This window comes from Triticum urartu, chromosome 3 (assembly GCF_003073215.2).
Source record: "Triticum urartu cultivar G1812 chromosome 3, Tu2.1, whole genome shotgun sequence".
NCBI lineage: Eukaryota > Viridiplantae > Streptophyta > Magnoliopsida > Poales > Poaceae > Triticum > Triticum urartu.
The window spans coordinates 709,413,409-709,434,849 of NC_053024.1; the positions used below are offsets into that span (position 1 = coordinate 709,413,409).

The 21,441-nt window shown below is 42.9% G+C and overlaps 1 protein-coding gene across 1 annotated transcript; it reads left to right on the top strand.

The window, feature by feature from the left end:
* The first annotated feature begins 1,541 nt into the window (after nucleotides 1-1,541).
* LOC125547254 lies at nucleotides 1,542-19,835 on the top strand. The gene is made up of 7 exons (XM_048711205.1): nucleotides 1,542-2,348; nucleotides 15,634-15,669; nucleotides 15,748-15,834; nucleotides 17,161-17,346; nucleotides 18,472-18,684; nucleotides 18,806-18,952; nucleotides 19,464-19,835. Exons 1-7 carry the CDS (start codon nucleotides 1,542-1,544, stop codon nucleotides 19,833-19,835), a joined length of 1,848 nt encoding a protein of 615 aa, XP_048567162.1.
* Nucleotides 19,836-21,441: the final 1,606 nt, after the last annotated feature.

A 21,441-nucleotide genomic window follows, 5' to 3' on the forward strand; every position in this document is an offset into this window, starting at 1 on the left:
TGGAGACGGTTCGGGCCCTCGCCGATGTGACAGTACCGGTGACCATGCAGCCTGATGATGCTGATTCTGACAAAGGTTCGGAGAAGGCCGGGGGTGACAAGCTGTCCAAGTGGGCGACTAAGAAGAAAAAATTGATCTGTTTCCGGTGTGGTGAGACGGGTCACTTTATGGTTGATTGCTCTGCTGAGTTATGTGATATTTGTCGGAAACCCAAGCATGTGGCGGCTGAGTGTCCGCTTCTTCTAGGCCCCAAACCGACACTTAATATCTATGGGCTCTGTTGTTCTGAGTTGATGTTCTTTGAGTCACCAAGCGTGGCTCCGGTGGCTCCTGTCATTGAAACTTCCTTCCCAGGGTGGTTAAGGTGGTTAATGGACCTCTCACTGAAGCCCAGATTATTCAGCAGTTGCGGGAGTTGGCTCCGGGGAATTTTAACTGGTCCTTGTTGAAGCTATCAGATCAGACTTTCAAAGTGGACTTTCCATCTAAGGAGGATCAGAAGAGAATTCTCAAGTTTGGCATGAGTAGAGTCACCGGCACAAGTTTTGTGTTGCAGTTCGATGAGTGGAAAAAGAAGGAGCCTCAGGGCACGCCACTGACTCAGATCTGGGTGCATTTTCTGGGGGCGCCATCTGAGCCCTTGGATAACTTCTTGGTCACATGGAGCCTGGGATCCTTGCTCGGTAAGACGGAGCAGGTAGATATGCCTTTCACACGTGCTCATGGTGTGGCGCGCTTGCTGGTTAGTGTGGCTAACATCGAGTTCTTGTCGGATGTGGTCAGATGGTGTCAGAGGGTATTGCGTATATGTTGAATGTCGAGTATGAGGACCCTAATTTGTTTCAGGAATTTGAGGAGGTACATCATATGGACACTACTGAGGGGGAGGTGCTCCTAGGAACCATGGTGATGGCGCACAAAATGATGGTGACAGGGCTTCCAGGCCTGCGGATTCATCTAAGGCAGGAGAGTCTGCTCAGGGGAAATCGCCAACTTCGGTCCCGTCTAACATGTTGCAACTTGGTTTCGTAGGAGCTTTCTCAGCGCCTCCTCGTCTCTGGAGTGATCGCGTGGACATGGATGACCCGTCGAAACATTTGCCGCCGGTGATTACGGAGATTGACTCTATCTTGTTCGCCGATGGACCGGGAGGAATCACTGGACATGAGGTTCACGCTACTCCTCCTTCATCGCCGTTGCCTAGGCTGGAGGTGACAGCCACGCTGGATGGTTCGGCGGATTTGGGCGGGCGGGAGGTCCGGCCCTCATTCGCTCTTGAGGCACCTGCTTCGAGGGGGCCCATGGCCTGCGCGGAGGTTATGGCCTCCCCCGGGGCTTTGGCGGGCTCGGGTGGGACACGCGAGCAGGAGGCCTGCGCACCACTCTCTCCCTCCATGGCGATGAGTTCCCCTACGACTGATATGGCGCCATCAAAGGCGGTGGTAGCTTTCTTGGGAGGCTCGGCCGCTGGGGGCGGCCAGGGGCCGACTACCGCTTCTCCGGCCAGACCTGCTCCTACGGCGGGCTCCACGTCACCGCGCATGGGCGGGGGTGTGGCTGGGCAGGTGGCCGCCGGCTCACCGGGCCCCGTTGTGGTGGGAGGGCCGGGTGACGCGGCCGTCTCACCGGCTTCCTCCCCGGAGCACCGCGCATGGGTTTCCCCGGACCCTGCTATTGGCGGGTCGCCCGTGGACAGGCTGCGGGCGACATCGCCGCGTTGTTCTCCCGCCCCGGTGACTACGACCCGGGGCGCCGCTGTTGGGGGACAGGCAGGAGGCCTCTCCCCTAGCAGAGCTTCACGCGAGGAGGTCATCGCCTTTGGCGGTATCCCGGATCCTGTCTCCCAGGGGAGGCGGATCAGCGGGAGGCTGCAGGAGCAGCCGGACGTTGATGACATGCAGCGGAGGTGTGCTTTGAGGGCTGCCAAGTTGCGTGACGTCGAGATCTCCACTGGTATGTCTGTTAATAAGTCGAATTCCATTTTGCATTTTACTGATGATGAAATTATTCATAATGCAAATCAAATAGGAGTTTCACTTGGTAATAATGATCTTGAAATATCCAAGTCGGTTAACGACATTCTTGATTTGGAAGCTGAACGTGCGGTAGATATGATTCATCACATTGCTGCCGTTAAACCAATGAACGACTCAGAGATATATGCGCTTGGGGTTAAGGTTCTTGATGGCTTGTGTGCCGATCTTGACCCTGCACTACTTGAGACTGAGGAGGACACCAATACTGAGATGTCTCTTCATGTAGATGAGCCCTTAGTGCTAGAAGCAGAGAATGAGTGCGGTGATCAGGCTGATGGTCACATAAAGCCAAAACGGATGTGGAAACGGAAGGTCTATCCAGTCTCGGCAGCGCGTAGGAGCGCTCGGATCCGTACTGCCAAAAAATTTCATGATGAATTATGAGAGGCATTTTCTGGAATAGCAGAGGTCTTAGAGACTTGGCTAAAAGGAGGTTTCTAGCGGATGCTTCTCTTGAACATCATTTAGATTTTATTGCTTTGTCTGAGACTGGAAGAAGCAATTTCACTTCCCAATTTCTTGCCACTTTGTTCGGGGGGGGGGGGGTTGATTTTGACTGGCATTGCCTCCCTCCTCGAGGAAGATCCGGTGGGGTTTTACTTGGGGTTAAGTGAGAAACGTTGGAAGTTCGGAGTGTAGTTTTGGGAGAGTTCGCTGTCAAGTTTCGAGTTAGAACTAAGGCAGATGGGTTTGATTGGGCCTTGGTGGCGGTTTACGGAGCTGCGCAACTAGAGCTCAAGCCAGATTTTTTGGCGGATCTGGTTCGTATTTGTGGTAACGAACAACTCCCTCTCTTAGTGGGGGGGGGGGGATTTCAACATTATCATTATCCGAAGAAAAGAGGAAAAGAATAATGACAATTTTGACGGCCGATGGTCGTTTATGTTCAACACTATTATCGAAAGCTTTGGATCTCAGAGAGATAGAGCTTTCGGGTAGGAAATTCACTTGGGCTAATTCGTTACCGGTCCGACATTTGAGAAACTTGACCGTGTCCTAGCAAGTGTCGAATGGGAACAGAAGTTTCCTTTGGTAACTGCAGGCATTGACACGAGGTGTCTCGATCATACACCGTTACTAGTCGACTCCGGAGTTCAAACTTTTGTGGGCAACAAGAACATTTTCTCGTTTTGAACTTGCCTGGTTTGAAAGAGAAGGGTTCCTTGAGTTGTTAGCTCGGGAGTGGGCTAAGACTCAGGAGGAAGGACGCCTATCGAGCGATGGCAATGCAAGATTCGTCATCTCCGAAGGTTCCTTCGTGGTGGGCTAAGCACACGCATGGATTTTATAAGGCGGAGAAGGAGAGACTTCTTCTACTTATTCAAAACCTTGAAGTTAAAGCTGAAACTTCTATCTTGGATTCCAGTGAGTTGGAAACAAGATAGAGGCGGAGATGCGACTTAAACAGCTTCTTCGCAAGGAGGAATTGAAGTGGGCGTTGCGAGCTAAGGTTCGCAAATAGTACAAGGCGAGGACAATACTCAATTCTTTCATATGATTGCTAATGGGAAGCATCGTAAAAAGAGAATTTTCCAAGCTAGAACAAGACGAAGGACGATAGTTGGTCAAGACAATCTGAAAGTCTTACCAATTATTATAAGCAGTTGTTTGGTCCCCCGGAAGAGACTTTTGTGTCGTTAGATGAGTCTAGGGTTGAGGATGTTCCTCAACTTGAGACTGCCGAGAATGAGCTCCCCGACTGCTCCTTTCTCGGAGAAAGAGGTGTTTGAGGCCATTGCACAAATGGAGAATAATAAGGCTCTAGGACCGGATGGGTTTTCGGCGGAGTTCTACAAAAAGTGCTGGCATTTTATCAAGGGAGATTTGATGCCCATGTTTCAGGAGTTTTTTGAGGGGCAGCTTCAGTTGTTTAAGCTGAATTTTGGGACAATAACTCTTCTTCCTAAGAAGACAGAGGCTGCTCGCATTGAGCAGTTCAGGCCTATATGTCTTCTTAATGTGAGTTTCAAAATCTTCACCAAGGTCAGGACGAACAGACTTACGCAGATTGCGCACTATGTAGTTCATCCGTCCCAGACTGCTTTCATGCCTGATAGAAACATCCTTGAAGGGGTTGTTGTCTTGCATGAAACGCTCCATGAGATCCACTCAAAAAAACTTGATGGCGTAGTTTTTAAAGTGGATTTTGAAAAAGCATATGATAAAGTTAAATGGCCTTTCCTTCAACAAGCTTTGCGTATGAAAGGTTTTGATCCGGCCTGGAGAAACCAGATTGATTCCTTTACGCAAAAAGGTAGTGCCGGGATTAAGGTGAATGACGACATAGGACACTATTTCCAAACACACAAGGGGCTAAGGCAAGGAGACCCTATGTCACCGATTCTGTTTAACATAGTGGCTGATATGCTGACTATTTTAATAGGTCGGGCAAAGGATGCAGGGCAGGTAGGTGGCCTGGTTCCACAGCTAGTTGACGGCGGGATTTCCATTCTTCAGTATGCTGATGATACTATCATCTTTATGGAGCACGACTTGGCGAAAGCAAGAAACATGAAGCTGCTGTTATGCTTATTTGAACAATTGTCTGGGCTCAAAATCAACTTCCACAAGAGCGAATTGTTTTGCTTTGGAAGAGCAAATGAGGACCAAGAGACGTATCAACAATTGTTCGGATGTGAATTGAGCTCATTACCGTTTACATACTTAGGTATACCCATTCATCATCGTAAGCTGACTAACATTGAGTGGAAATGCATCGAGGATCGTTTTGAAAAGAAACTGAGCTGTTGGAAAGGGAAGCTCATGTCATATGGAGGACGATTGATTCTGATTAATTCGGTCCTTACTAGTATCCCATGTTTCTCTTATCCTTTTTCCTGGTTCCGGTGGGCGTCAGGAAAAGGTTAGATTTCTACCGATCTCGTTTCTTTTGGCAGAATGATGAGCTTAAACGAAAGTATAGGCTTGCTAAGTGGGATATTATTTGTAGGCCGAAGGACCAAGGAGGTCTAGGTATTGAAAATCTGGAAGTCAAAAACATATGTCTCCTTAGCAAGTGGCTATTTAAGCTGTCATTTGAGACGGAGGCTACTTGGGCACAAATTTTGCGTAATAAGTATCTTTATGCTAAAACCTTGGCTCAGGTGAATGTGAGGCCTTCCGACTCACCCTTTTGGAAGGGTTTGATGAGAGTTAAACAACTCTTTTTCAACAAGACAAAATTTATTGTCGGGAATGGTGCCATTACGAGGTTTTGGGAGGATACGTGGCTTGGGGAGACCCCCCTTGCACTTCAATATCCTACTTTGTACAACATTGTCCGACGTAGAGAAGCCTATGTTGCAAATGTTTTACAATCCGCTCCCCTCAATATTAGTTTTCGACGGACGCTAGTTGGAAATCGTTGGAAGGCCTGGCTCCATCTTGTTAGACGTTTAATGGAAGTCCGGCTGTCCCAGCAGCCAGATCAGCTGCATTGGAAACTTACTAAGAACGGTGTGTTCTCGGTCAAATCAATGTATCTGGATGTCATTAACTCTAGCGTCATCCCTACCACGATACACGTTTGGAAAGTTAAGGTACCCTTACGAATCAAAGTGTTTATGTGGTTTGTGCATAGTCATTTTGACTAAGGATAACCTTGCAAAACGCAACTGGGTGGGCTCGTCTAGATGTAGCTTTTGCGATCATAACGAAAACATCAAACACCTCTTTCTCGATTGTCCGTTGGCTAAGATTCTGTGACGGTCGATTCATATCGCGGTTAATATTAATCAGCCCACCTCTATCAACATGTTATTTGGAACATGGCTTGATGGGGTTGATTCTGATACTGCAAGACACATTCGGGTTGGCGTTTGTGCTTTATTTTGGGCAGTATGGAACTGCAGAAATGATTTAGTCTTTAACAGATCAACAAACATTCACTTTTTGCAGGTTATCTTCAGGGCCATGACATTCATCCGTATGTGGTCGCTACTCACTCCGACGGAGGCCAGGGAGCGTTTGGTTACTGCGTCTACCCGATGGGAGATGGTAGCTCGGGATATTTTCAACCGGTTTGGATGGCGGTCATGTAATAGGATAGGCATGTAGTGCTCCTATTGTATTTTGTGAGCCGGTTGTGGCTTTGGGTCTTACCTCTTTTGAGCTTTTGTTTATGTTTGCACTACGACCTTTCGAGACTTTGTTACTAGATTATCCTTTTAATAATATGAGCCGTATGCATCTTTCTAATGCAGAGGCTGGGGTACACCCCTTTTTCGAAAAAAAGCTAACAGGGCAGTATAGATCCATTAGAAAGGAGACATAACTGAGGTTAAAATAAAGCCACTAGTTTGAGAGCACCCAATGGCGTTGGAGTTGAACAATCCAGCAAGGAGCAGCCGTCATAGTTCATCTGTCCACATGAAACCATTAGTTAGTTACAGTACGATTTGGTGATTACAGAGCAGCAAGAAACACATGGAACCCAAGGGAATATAGCAGAAACTAACAATATCAAAAGGAATTAATATGATGTATTCTGAATTTGAAAAGGAGCGAGAGCCATGGAGAGTTGAGGATGGAACAAAAAAAAAATCCAAGAATCAGTTGGAACAGGGCAGAACCCCAAGACCATCAAGAAAAAGATGGAAAATGAAGACAAAGTTGTAGAAGTGCATGTTCTAGCCAATGCAACCAAAAGACCGATTTAATGGAAGAGATTAAGCAGTACATTATACGTCAACACTCTCTCTCACATGTGGCTCCCTCAGGCCTAAATATGGACCGAAAGTGGGCTGCAATATAATTGCGCCAGCCGGATCTTAAACTCAAGACTTCTTGACTCTGATACCATGTAGAAGTGCATGCTCTAGCCAATGCAACTAAAAAACCGATCTAATGGAAGAGACTAGGCAGCACATTATACGTCAACAAAAGTGACTGCAAAATGAAAGTTAGCACAAAAAGCAATGCCGCCACAGGAACAAAAAAGTTGTACGACAAGCCTTGGGCAGGTTGTACTTGAATGATGCAGATGTAGTCGTCATCGTGGCCGACGGAAACCCGGTCGACAAAGGTGTTGAGGTAGTAGTCTTGGTCAGCACTGACTTGGTCAAAGTAAATGCAGCGTCGAAGTAGTGGTCACAACAGTATGTCGCTGCTGCAGAAGTCCGCTCTCCTTCAGTTTCAGCTCATGCCCACTGAGCAAGTTCCATCCTGACCCCCCATCATGGTGAACCTCTCCTTGTGATCGGGACGAGGTAGATGCCTCCCAGCCGGGGGGGGGGGGGGGGGGGGGGGGGGGGGGGGGGGGGGGGGGGGGGGGGGGGGGGGGGGCGGATCGACTGGCAGGCTCATCTAAGTTGAGAGGTAGCTTATTTGAACGAGTGCACTACATTCCTTAGTAAGAGTAACCAGTTCTGGCTCGTTAATGTTTTGCTTCTTTGTGGGCTGGTCTTTAAAGAACTGTGTATACATCTGCACCTATAAGACACCATCAAGGATGGGGGTGGTCATCATATCCAGAAACTTTGCAATCTGCTTGTCTTCAGTTGACTTCACAAACCGGAGTATGCAACAAATTAATTCCAGTCTCCAGATGATGTCTGATAAAGGCTGCACGATGCCAGCTGATGAAATTGAGCTCCAGAACACTCAAGTACAGTGGTTGTGTCCATGGATTTAGAACCTGACGGTCGTTTTTCACCCCAAGAATGGCGTGGTTTATGGAGCAATAATTCTCTATCTGCAGTACATAATTCCATTCCGTTGTAATATAATGCATCCAAATCAGAAGAGAGCTAGATGCCCCAAGATAATAATCCAGTGAAGTTCCTCAGAGTTCCTTGCTTATCAAGGTGGATGCATATATGGGTGGATGGCACTGAAAGGCAACTTGCTGTCATGCAAATGAGCAAGGCCAGACGGAATTAACTCCGTGGAAACCCCCACGTGAGGTACATAAATTCAGTCATGTTACCATTGGCACTAGTGGCACTGACAGAAACATGAGGTGGCCAAGCAATTTTCCAATGGACTTGTTCGCAGCAACGCACCTAAACAACAGCTAATTTCTCACTATTGTACATGATGCCATTAAGAAAGTCAGACAAGGTGTTACCTACAGGAGCTGCACCAAGTATCTTCCTTGGCAAGTGAGTAATAGTTAGATGAGCTCCACTTAACAAATCCGTCCATGTTGTATTTATTGATCTCACCATTTGTCTTCACAGGCAAGGGAAACGGAGAATGAATTTTGTGTGCAGCTATGACTGCTTCAGCAATGAACATATCCTTTGGGTTATCAATTGAAGACCCATGATGAAATTCCTCCACCAATGCATAGCTCGTACAAGCAAATACCATGTCAAAGGAAATATTGCCAGAACCTATTATCGAGTCATTTGCAAGAGTGCCAATTGTAAGAAATTTCATGACTGAGCAAGTGACCAACATGTTCTTATGAAATCCAATAACCAGTTGTTCAAGATAAGGAATATCTTCAGAATGAACACTCGTTGGCTACTAACACTGAATACCAAGTCTGTGAAAATTAACTAACTGCGGCGGCAGCCAACGCGATCGCCGTTCATCTCCAATGGCATGAGAGTTCCTGTCAACTATGCTAGAAACCTTGACTTTAAATGCTTTGCGCGATACAGCCGCAACAACCTTGGTGATGCTCAGGATGCCAATGACGCTGATGTCGAACACCCTGCTTAACATTGGCTTCATGGGAACTAGATCAGTACCATTGCCACTAGTAACAATCAATAGCCCAGTGTTCAGCAGAACTGCAGCCCCCCCTGCGGCAAGTACTTGATGGTTGCTAAAATGTCAAACTGGGGTCTGGGGAGCCACAGTAGTGTGGACGAATGCAAGAAAACAGCTTGCATCGGAAATGCATGGCTCGCGTCCTCCATGAGTAGGGACCTCTCAGCGATCGATCATCTGGGTCGCGAGCTCAGGGCAGGCATCCCTGGTGGTAGCAGACGAACTTGGTGTTGTTGCGTCCCTTGAGCACCTGATCGAACAGGTGGTGTGCGCCCTGGAGCAGAACCCACCAGTCGCAGGGACGGCGGACGAACGAGTTCGTCGTTGATGAAGCCGACGCCGCTGCTACACAGAGATCAATGCGACGATGGGAGCAGATGCCGCGGAAATCGTGGTCGACGTGGAGATGACTATGGCCATTGGCGCCGCTGCCGCGGAAATCGTGGACAACGCCAGAGCGCCCACTCTGCATTTGGCGACGGCGTGTCGTCAAGGACCCAGTGCGGGAGGACGGCGAGCGCGGTGACCACTGCTTGCTACCTCACGTAATCACATACCACCTGATTTTCATTCAGATTTTAGTAATGGAGAAATATCACGTGGGATAAATGATGAGGTGGAGGAAAGAGAACTCATAAGAGAAGACTTGTCTTTTTTTATTTAAGATAAGACAAGAGATGATCTCTTAGTACAATATGTCTCACCACATTTTTAAGAATTGCTAGTTATTGAAGATAAGGTTAAGAGATGACCCATTGTAGACATTTTTCTTTGTCTTCTCTAAATTACATACAAAACTTAAGATAAAACTATCTTATCAACCATTGTACATGCCCTAAACCTGCCTAACATCTCAGATTTGCTAGCTTCCTCACGTAATCATAAACGCCCCCCTGATTTTCAGGGTGGGCCCAGCCTAAGCCTCCCCAAGGCTGGTTGTAATGGGGAATATCATATACTACTATCATGCATATGACACTAGTATATAATACTACCTTCGCAATGCATAGTATCATAAGTTAGTATCTTGGTTCCTTATTAATTACTATGCATGATACAAAGTAGTACGGTATCATGATATGATATCACACCCTCTCTTTTCTCATTTAGTTGTGTGTCACATCATTCAAAAACTCTAATTGGCATGTATGATACAACTTATGATACTCTCATTACGACCAACCTAATCCCCCTGATCTTCTATATCTAAATAGCTAGTCCCAATAATTATTTCTCTCAACATGCAAGTATACAACATCATCGCACAACATGCATTGGAATAGATCCATCTCCACTACCATATGTCTCCCGACATGCAAGCATGCCACCTCATCATGACATGCATGAAAAAAAATTACCCATCTCAACATGCAAAGATATATGAGAATCTTCATTCTATTATACTATATATATTTAATAAACATATTATACAACTACATAGTAACCAAGCATAATAAATTATATGTATTTTAGTTTCAGTTTTAAATATTATTACTTCAAATATTTATGTTTCATACAATGAATCACATTGAAATATGTTACAAAATATTCCCGCAACAATCGTGTGGGGAATCATCTAGTCCTTCCTAACTAGCGTGCCTGAAACCAGATTAAGTACATCGGTGGGCTAAAAACCAGTTTACGTAAATTGATGGGATAGAAAAAAATCAGTGGGACCTTTACATGAATGAAGGTGATGCTACCAACTCACAAATGGCGGACAGGTCAGTGCCGATTTTGATAGTGTCTTGACCACAAAAGTTAGGTTGATCATAGAAAAATAAAACCAAAAAAATGAAACATAGAGAAAATAAAATAAAAACGCGCGTATGCATCAAATGGGCCGGCCAACTTTGTTTATAGTTGACGTTTTGGTAAGATTTGATTTGATTTGGGTATAAGTAGTGGAAGGCAAGAAAAGTTTGGATTTAGTTGAGATTTTTTTAGGAGTTGATTGAATGAGTTAATGCATGCCATTGTTTTTGAAAAGGCTGAATTGATTGAATTAATGCATGCGTCAAATGGGCCGGCCCAAATAGGCTGCGCTTGAGCGGAAGGTCACGTGTGAGACGCTTGCGCGTGAAATATAGGGCTGGTGGGAGTGAGGCGACGCTACCAACTCCCCTTTAGAAGTAGAGACTATAGTTGATGTTTTGGTATAATTAATTTGGTTTGGGTATTAGTAGCGGAAGGTAAGGAAAGTTTGGATTTAGTTGAGATTTTCTTAAAATTTTATTTAAATAAGATAATGCATGATGTTATGTTTGGAAATTGTCGATTTGATTGAATTAATGCACGGTCAAATGGGACGGCCCTAATTGATTGCGCTTAAGCGAAAGGTCCCTGCAAGACGCTTCCGGCCGTAATATTGAGCTCGTTGGAGTAAGATGATGCTACCAACTCTTCTTTTAGAAGTAAAGATGTGTGATGTCGAAAAATAGTAGACATGTATATACGTGGGATTCCTTCTTCTAGTGAACATGAGTTGCACACTAGCCTTTCGTCACCCATTTAGCTATACTTGCGCATAAATGCTTGCAAGCCACAACTAAATTTGGTTGACTTAGGAGTAAATTTCTTTTGCCTACAGAAAAATAACTGGCATGTATTTGAGATTCAGCATATCACCTAATAAATGAACTGATATTTATGTAAGATTTCTTCTGCATTCTCGCAAACTTTAGTTGCGCACTAGCACCTTAATACTCATGTAGCTTTATTTGTGCATATGTATTTGCAAGCCTCAGCCAATTATCATGTTGCAAATTGTTTCTATGCATTGTCAATTTCCTTGGTCACTCATTTCAGAAGTTTATCACAAACTGTAATGTACTGCTCCTTGCATTCTACCAGCACATGATTTATTTCAAAAGCTATTCGATTGGTACAAGAGAAAGAACTTCAAGGCACAATTTTTGTTAGTTTGGTTCATTTGACGGTGCTTCAAATTCTTGATTACCCATACATAAAATTTAATGAAGAATCATGTATAATGTTTAAGATCGCAAACATCAGAAGGCCAGATTGGGGTCTGCGAAGTTCCCTCTATCAAGCTGGTGTTGGTGCTGGTGATGTAAGGGAGAGGCGAGCATGACATGGCGGTAGCAGGTGCCTTCCCGTGCCCTGGTTTTGTTCTCTTTACCCATGCATTCTTCTTCAAGATCCATTGATGTTATTCTATTCTTCAACATCTCTGTTTGTGCAGGTGGTTCAACTGTATGGCTTCCTCGTTGCCACATTTTGGTCATCAAACAGATCCTCGTCTCTTCTCTCCATGACTCTTATAATTACTAGAACAACGCCCTTGCGTTGCAACGGGATATAAATATTCTAGTATGTTAGTTTGTGATTTACTTATCAATAATAATGAAATTGTGTAAATAAATTATGATGCCCCCGATTCAATCGTACACTAATCATACACGCAAACTTGTACGATCAAGATCAGGGACTCACAGGAAGATATCACAACACAACTCTAGACACAAATAAAACAATACAAGCTTTATATTACAAGCCAGGGGCCTCGAGGGCTTGAATAGATAAGCTCGATCACAGACGAGTCAGCGGAAGCAACAATATTTGAGTACAGACATAAGTTAAACAAGGTGCTATACGATGGCTAGCACAAACATGGATATAGATCGAAGAGGCGCAACCCTCCTGCCTGGGATCCTCCTAAACTACTCCTGGTCGTCGGCGGCCTACACGTAGTAGTAGGCACCCTCAGTGTAGTAGGAGTCGTCGTCGGTGGCGTCTGGCTCCTAGGCTCCACCATCTGGTTGTGACATCCGAGAAGAAGGGAAAAGGGGGGAAAAGAGGGAGCAAAGCAATCGTGAGTACTTATCCAAAGTACTCGCAAGCAAGGATCTACACTACATATGCATCAGTACCAATGAAATGGGTAGTATCTGTGGACTAAACTGTAGAATGCCAGAATAAGAGGGGGATAGCTAGTCCTATCGAAGACTATGCTTCTGGCAGCCTCCATCTTGAAGCATATAGGAGAGAGTAGCAAGGATAGCATCAAGTAACATCGTATAGCACAATCCTACCCGACGATCCTCTCCTCGTCACCCTGTGAGAGAACGATCACAAGTTGTCTCTGGAACTTATCTAGGCGTGTTTTATTAAGTATTCGGTTCTTGTTGTCATAAGGTCGGAATACAACTCCAAGTGTCATGTTACTGTGTACATGGCTATTCAAATAGATAAACTTCCCTGCAGCGGTGCACCACATTGCCCAACACACTCAATCACTCTGCCCGGACACACGTTCCTGGGTCATGCCCAGCCTCGGAAGATCAACACATTGCAGCCCTACCTAGGCCCAACAGAGAGGTCAACACACCGGTTTAAATCCTAAGCGCGCAGGGGTCTTGGGCCCATCGCCCGTTGCACTCCTACACGTTGCGTACGCGGCCGGTGAGTAGACCTGACAGCCTCCATTACAAAGGAGGGTGCTTTACGCGGTCCAACCCGTGCGCGCCGATCAGTCACTGACGTCTGGAAAGCTTCGGCTGATACTACGACGCCGAGTGCCATAACTGTCCCCGCGTAGTTGGTTAGTGCTTATAGGCCAAAAGACCAACTCAGATCAAATATCCAAATCTCGTTAAGCATGTTATTTTGAAACAACCGCGGATGCTAGATAGGGATCAGGCCCACCTCTCTCATGGGTGGTAACAACCTGCCCTGTCGCTCTGCCACAAAGAATCACTCGGGGGCTGTCGGGAACCCAGGCCCATCACAACCTGGATGGAACCACCTGCCTCTTCAGCCCCAGTCCGTGAATCATTCGCGGGTACTCTACGAGCCGACCGGACTTTACTCACATCATGTATCAAGTATAGTATGTATGTATATGTATGTATGTATATACCCGTGATCACCTCCCAAGTGATCATGGCCCGATAGTATAGCATGGCATATGGACAAGAATGTAGGGCCACTGATGATAAACTAGCATCCTGTACTAAGCATTTAGGATAGCAGGTAAGGTATGAACAACAGTAGCCACAAGGACAGGCTATGCCGCAGTATAGGATCATCCGAAAGCAGTAACAACTACACTACTCTAATGCAAGAAGTAGATATAAGCAATAGATGGCATCAGGATGATCAAGGGGGTTTTGCTTTCCTGGAAGCTCTGCGGAGAAGGACGGGTCGTCAGGGGTGATGTCGACGTCAGGAGCAACGGTGTCGGTCTCGAAGTCTACAAGAGAGAAGAGGGGAAAAAACAACGAATACAATGCAAACAGAGGCATGGCGATGCATGACATGACAATAAGCGGTGCTAGAGTTGACCTAGTGCAGTACTAGGTGCTACCAGCAAAGGGGGAAAACATCCGGGAAAGTATTCCCAGTGTTAGGCATTTCCGGACAGATTTAGCAGCAAACTGGAGAAAGAAGTGGGTCTCTTTAACCTGAGAACTCAGCTTGCTGGTCATCCCCCTCATGGCTCCCCCATCTTGGGGGAGGAGTGACTCTAACTAAACCTCAATGTTCAGCAAATCTTTTGTGACATTTATGTTACTGTTGTATTGAATTTTCCGAAAGTATAAATTGCGCGAGATTTTTGATATTATTCTTGAGTTACTTCTCAATTGTGAGGCACAACCAAAGTCTCAAACTATCCGTTCTGCTATAAAATTATTACATACTAGTTATTTAATAATATATACTATGCTTCTCTCAAAAAGCGCCGACAAAGATCTCTTCAAGTTTGATTCCTCTTTACTCTTAGCTTTATTATCTATCATTCTTTTTGTAACAAATTATGTTCTGTTAAATTAAACTATTTTGTCTTTCTGAAATCACCAAGTTTTAATGAAATCATGTTCCTATTTTGAAGCTGTCCAAAGTATGCAACTCTGAATTACTTTCCGTCCATTGTAGATTTTGTTGTTTTTATGATATTTCTGTCTTCTAACAGAATGGTCAGTTACTAAAGCCATTACTTTCAAGTTTCAATATACAGAGAAACTAAGTGAACCATGATTTGAGCTAATTATATATGCCATTTTTATTCCTGGGGTTATATACCAACACCTTGTGGCACAAAAATACCAAGCCAATACTTTCAAGCTTCGATAGAAAAAATGATTGTGCTTTATGTGTTGATTTCTTGGGTAACTCTAGAGGATATTGCTTAAGAGTATAAATGGGATTCAAGGTATATTTGTGTTCAGGAACTCAGTTGACATGTTTAAATAGATACTGGTAATTGTCTCGGAATGGGAATACATCATCCTCTAGAGGTTTTTACTGCCATATAAGCAAGCAGTGGATCACTAGGGTTACTCCCAAACAGATTAGGCAATCTTCTTGCAGTTTACTTTTGAGTAACCTCTTCAGTAACAGTGAGAATGATTCATGATTTCCAAAGTTTAGGAGACCTATATATAATGAGGTGCTTCCCCTTAGAGACGTTAGTGCCCTGATTGCAGGTCTAATAACACAAACAATGTAATACTCCAAATCTTCCATACATTAAATACTTCAAATCTTCTATACGAATTAATACCTTAATATTTATGTAATAAAATAGAAGCATACCATATCTTAGGCCATAAATTGCATGAATGGTAACCATTAAATTTCTTGCATTAATTATATACCATATCTCCTATATGAATTATATACATAGAGAAAATCCGATCCTCAGGCCATAAATGACATGAATGGTTACTAAATATGTGAGATGCACAGAAGCTTATAAATATGTTAGTGCATGCACAATGAAAATTGACCATTCAAGTCTTCGAGAATGAAAGAAAAAAAGTCTTTTAGAGTAGTCCTTCTACTGTCATATCTTGTTCTAGTCGCCGTAGGAAAAGGTGCAAGAACTATACAACAATGGGAAAATACTTGTCAGATCCCCACATATCAACAATTTAATAAGACCATTATGGTACGAGCAAGTATACGTCTTACTTTATATAATTTATAATTGTTTTGATGCCTAACAAGTAGAGGAACATCAAACCAGATGGAAGAAGGAGATATCTATGATTGCATCAATGTGAATCTACAACCGGCTTTTAACCACCCATTGTTGAAAGACCACACAATTCAGGTAAATATAAAGTTATGATTTACAACCATTCGTTGATTCAAATGATAATGACTCATGTTTGGGGACATATGATAGTATGTCCTCTGAGAAACATGAATATTAGTTTGGCAGAGCATTGTTTAAACAGATCATGAGTTTTGGGATAATACATCATGTTATAATATTTCATAACGTTGCTTCTTCTACTCCCTTTTTGTTTTAAATCAAAACCGTGTGTTTGTTTCAATGTTAACTGATATGCTACAAGAGCCGTCAAACTCTGATCCCGATTAATCAAATCGGATTGGGGTGTAATTTGCCCCGATCATCTCGGGTTTTCTCTCTGATTCGCCGAATCCAAAATTGTGTGCATCTTGACATGCTTGCACTTGATTTCTTCACCATTTGTCACTCAGCCCCATCTGCCCATCGACGAGGAGTATGCGAGGCGTAGAGGAATTTTTGTTGGCTGACGCGAGGCTTAGTATTGGAGACGTGCGCAGAGATGAGAAGCTCACGTCAAGTGGTTCCTGCGGAAAAGAAGCTCGATGTGGAGGAAGAGATGGCAGAGAGACATGATACAGTTGCAGTTGTGCTATGGCGTTGGCCATGGCACTGTAACAGAAAAATTTGAGGGCTCATTTGATTCAATGGAATTCCATAAGATTTTGGGAGGGTTAGAATCCTTAGGAATTTTTCCTACATTGGTCGTTTGATTCTTAGGATTGGATCTTATAGGAATTTTTCCTATGGAATCATGTGTACTACATTTCATTGGAAATCTAGCATCCACTCCAACCTCTTTTTTCACTTTCTTCGTTTTTCCTGCCGCATTAAATACTCTGTGCTAATCCTATGGGATTCAAGTGGACATGCCACTCCAATCTTGTATTTTTCGATTCCCGTCTTTCGATAATCATACGAATCAAAGAGGGCCTGAATGAGTAGCGAGAGTGCAAGGTTTCTTGTGGTCTAGGGTTGACCGTTGGTCAGTTGGGCTTACGTGGGACAACCCAGTAAAATCTCTCTTTCTCTGTCAATATTTTCTTAAAATTTAGACATATGATCTTCAATTGTTTTTAGATATGCATATTCTTTACGGTCATGATGTGAATCAGAAATTGTGAATCCATGAACCCAATCTCTAATTCATGAATTGCAAATATGGTAACTATTATTGTTCATAACATATTCTGAAAAATAAATAGAAGTGGAAGTGAAATACAAAAATCTTATGATATATGTGCTTCACCAGTAATTAATTAAATGGCAGAATGCCTATACATGTGAGTGTGCTTTGGCAACATATACATGACTATAAGCTAACCAAGTTTTCTTGTCAAACAGATGGAACCAAGTTCTTTTCCGATTGGACTAAACATAAAATCTTTGTTCCCACATGTCGTTTCACAAGCGCATTTGTCTATCGTCGAATGCCCAAGAGGAATGGTTCCAATACTACGTAATGGTAGAAGGGACCAAATATCAGCACACTTTATAGATCAAGTGATTAACAAGGATGCACAACTTGAGGTGAGTTCTCTAGAGTTATTTTCAGAAAGATCATAGGTTGATTTTGCATCTAGCTAGAGTTATTGCATGGCTAGCATAAGTATGACATAGTTGAGCAAAAAACAAGACAACTTAAGCTAATTTAATTCCAAAATATTATTCATGTGCAAAGTCATGTTTGAATACTAATATTTGGTCTTGCGATAAAGATTCTAAGGTGAAGTATATATGGCCAATAAGTTATAGATGTAGGTCCTTCAATTTTGAAAATATGAGAAGTTAGTATTTAATACTATATCTCAAGAATGGGAATGGGCCAACCCACTGCGGCCCCGAACCGGTCCCCGCTAGCCCCTCTGATCTGTATAGGGACATGGAGCCAGCCCAATGGTCCAGCAATGAATGGCCTCATGTCGCATTCTGGAACACGGTCCAACACATTTAAGTAACATATTTGTATGAGAACAAGGATGAGTTACACAACAACATAGAATCATTTAGCAACTGAATTTTATATCAAGTTAGGATATTTAGACATTATTCATTTAACAAAAAAGGCACACATATGCAACTCCATTTAAATTTCTACGATGAACCTGATAAAATTACAAGTTTGCATATTTGCAAGTCAATAATATAAGCAATTTTGGGTAAATAGTTTGAATTTTCTACAAGCACGAAGCTAACAACCTAAAAGGTATGTGCTATTGTAATGTCATATTACATCCCAAGGCAGTAAAATCTGGGTCAACCTTCTTGCCCTAATGGGCCAGTGGTGACCAGCTCATCCTGCCCCAATTTAATTACGAGCCAACCTAGAAGACCCATTGACTTCCAAATTTTACGCCAGGACGATATCCCATGTTGGTCCATGCCCATTCTCACTATGCCTTCACCTAGTTCTTTCAACTAAACAATACATTGAGTCTTGATGTTCTTTCAGTAATCCGTGAAGGAATTTCATTTGTTTTACCATGTTCCTCCAAGACTTTGTTGAAGTGTTTGATCTATATTGGTCTCTCTAACTCTCAATTGACAATATTAAGTTATATTTGTTGATGTCATAATTCATTCGCTATTGTAGTAACCAATGTGTAGTTAATATCTGGTTCTCACATATACTGACATTAAATATTTTGTATTTAGGAGGCAGGAATGAAATATTTTGATGATTTATATGGGGTACAAGCTACAATAAATGTTTATGAGCCAAAGGTGAAGAAGGATAGCGGGGATCTTAGTCAAACAGGGATCCAAATTGATAATGGACCAAAGGGTCATATGGACAGTATAAATGCTTGTTATTCAGTATCTCCAAGCTTCTATGGCGATACTTTTGCGAGGTTTCATGTTGGTTGGGTAAGGAGCAATATTTCTTTGGTTACATATAATGTTATCAACTACACAATTTTTATTACATGAGTATACAAACATAATTTGATGCAATATTTGTTTACTTTTGGATAAACTTGGGTAACAGCGCGATGGTGTACAAAACAAGTCATGCATTGATCATGATTGCCCTGGTTTTGTTCAAGTTAGCCACAATGTTGGCCTTGGAGGAAGAGTAAAACCTGTTTCAGTTTACAATGGACCACAATATGTGATACACATTCTTATTTTCAAGGTATTCACTTATTCATTGAATTTTACAATTTCATATATATGTTATACGGTACATATGAAAATATTCACTTATCTTATTTGTTGCGCAACAACACATTTTGGCAGTTCACTATGATATCTGTTGAATAACTTAAGATAGTTAAAATCCTTATCTAGACAAAGCTAAGACAACCTTTTGGGACAAAGGTAATATACATTATGTTTTGACACACATTTGAAAAATCATCAAGACGTGGGCCTAAATTTAAAAGGTACCTACCAATAAAACAATGGAGATTTGGTACGAACTTTCAACCATGAAAATATTTCTACTTCTAGGAATCACAAATGTATCCTCTTGACTTACATCAGTTGCTTATTATGGGAAAAATTTATGAGACAAAATTCTTACTATGAACTTCAGAGGAATAGAAATAAATGCATGCATGCTAGAAAAGTTAGTAGAGTAGCATAGAGGATTTTACATCCTTGATATGTTCAATAGACTTTCATTCACATTTTATTTATCTTAGGACCCAAAGACACATAATTGGTGGTTGGCGTATGGTGAAGACAAGACACCAGTTGGATATTGGCCAAGTTCATTATTCACTCGCCTTAAGGATAAAGGGAACTTTTCATACACGGGTGGGCACGTTTCAGGACCGACAGCTTCATCAAACTCTCCACAAATTGGTAGTGGGCATTTTGCCTCCGATGGCTATGGAAAAGCGGCTTTTATAAAAGATATCCAAATTATTGATAACAACAACAAGCTTGTAACACCAAATAAAGAGAAAGTGCTTACTGGCAGTAGTGATTTAAGGAAATATACCATCAGCGATTATGGAGTTGATGACCATGGTGTGCATATGTACTATGGTGGACCGGGTAATTATGTCTAAGAATGTACCCTACAAACTACAATAAAGTTGCCATTATATTCTTGAGTTGGAAATTTTGTTTTCCAAATAAAAGTAGAACATTTTCTACCTTATGCATTTCAAAACAGGCAATGCCTGGTGACCAGAGTCAATTACGTGGTAGCCTATGTGAGCGCCACACCAAGGATGCAGCTGGGCATAGACGATTCGGGGAAAAAAAGCTAAAAGCAGAAGAAACATAAATGGGAGTGTGGGAAAGAGCCGGAGAGCAAAGTGGGTACACTTTAACCGATTTTTTGTGCCCATGTTAGGATAGCATGCTTGTGAGCGGATCAGCGTGCACAGTGGCTCCAAAGCCTCAGATTATGAGCTACATTAGTGAAGAGACCACAAGTTGTTGTCGAGCAAGCATGCCAGAGAGATACCGCACAAGCTGCAAAGATAATATGCCATACAGGGCCAAATTTGTTGGATAATTATTTTATTCCTACTAGGATTTATCATTGACATATTACTGTTTTGTTTCTGCTAATTTTTTAATTTGAGAATCATGACCATAATTCAAATACGAAATCTATCTCTGCGTTTGTGTTGGTGGGGCTGCATCATTTTCATGCACGCTCCCCCTCACCCTCCACATCTTCACGTGGAGTTGCACTTACCTATCTATGCCTGCACTTACCTATAGGTCACTTAATTATAGGTAAAAATCGTGCGCTTAATTATAGGTAAAAATCGTGCGCTTAATTATCCTCTCTCTCTCTCTCTCTCTTTCACTGTATTCGAAATCCATAAGAGAGGAGAGAGGCACGCTGCGGTGCAAATCGTCCGCCGCCCAAATCCACCGCTTGATAAAAATCAACCGTCGTGCGTGGCTGCCGGAGTTCAGGCGGCGCAGTGGGGGTCGTGTGTCTTCGAGGCGAGAGGTGTATATTGGGCACCCGTGCATGGCTGCATAGCCCCCTTAATTTTCTCCCTCCCTCTCTCCTACACCTCCTGAATAGATCTGTCATCTTCTTAAGAGCATGAACCTTGACCAATGGCTCTATAACTGGCTATTCTGACATTTTATATAGATCATTTAGAGTGAAGAGAGAAGAGATTGAGAAGAGAGGATACAGCTGAGAGAGATATTTCTACCGCTGATTTTATTGCGAGCTGTTGCTGCTTACTGCTTAACTGCTTACACAGAGAAAAGGAAAGAGATTTGAGACATGTACATTGTTTACTGACTGTGCTACTGGTGTATGTACTAATTCTTGTTATTGTTTTTTTAGGTCCAATGTTACTGTTGTAATCATATGCAGATTATTGTGCAACATTATTTTAATCTTTTGCAAAGTGAAGCACCACACGTCCATGTCAATGGGCATAAAACAACGTATTCCTCCTGTGAAACAAGCCCTTCGAAACAATATTTCAGAGTGGCGCCTTATGAGCCAAAGGTGAAGAAGGATAGCAAAGATCTTAGTCAAACAGGGATTCAAATTGATAATGGTCATCTGGACACTATATCTACTCCCTCTTTCCATCTATATAGGGCCTAATGCGTTTTTCGAGGCTAACTTTGACCAAATATTAGAGCAATAATATATGACATGCAACTTACACAAAGCACACCGTTAAA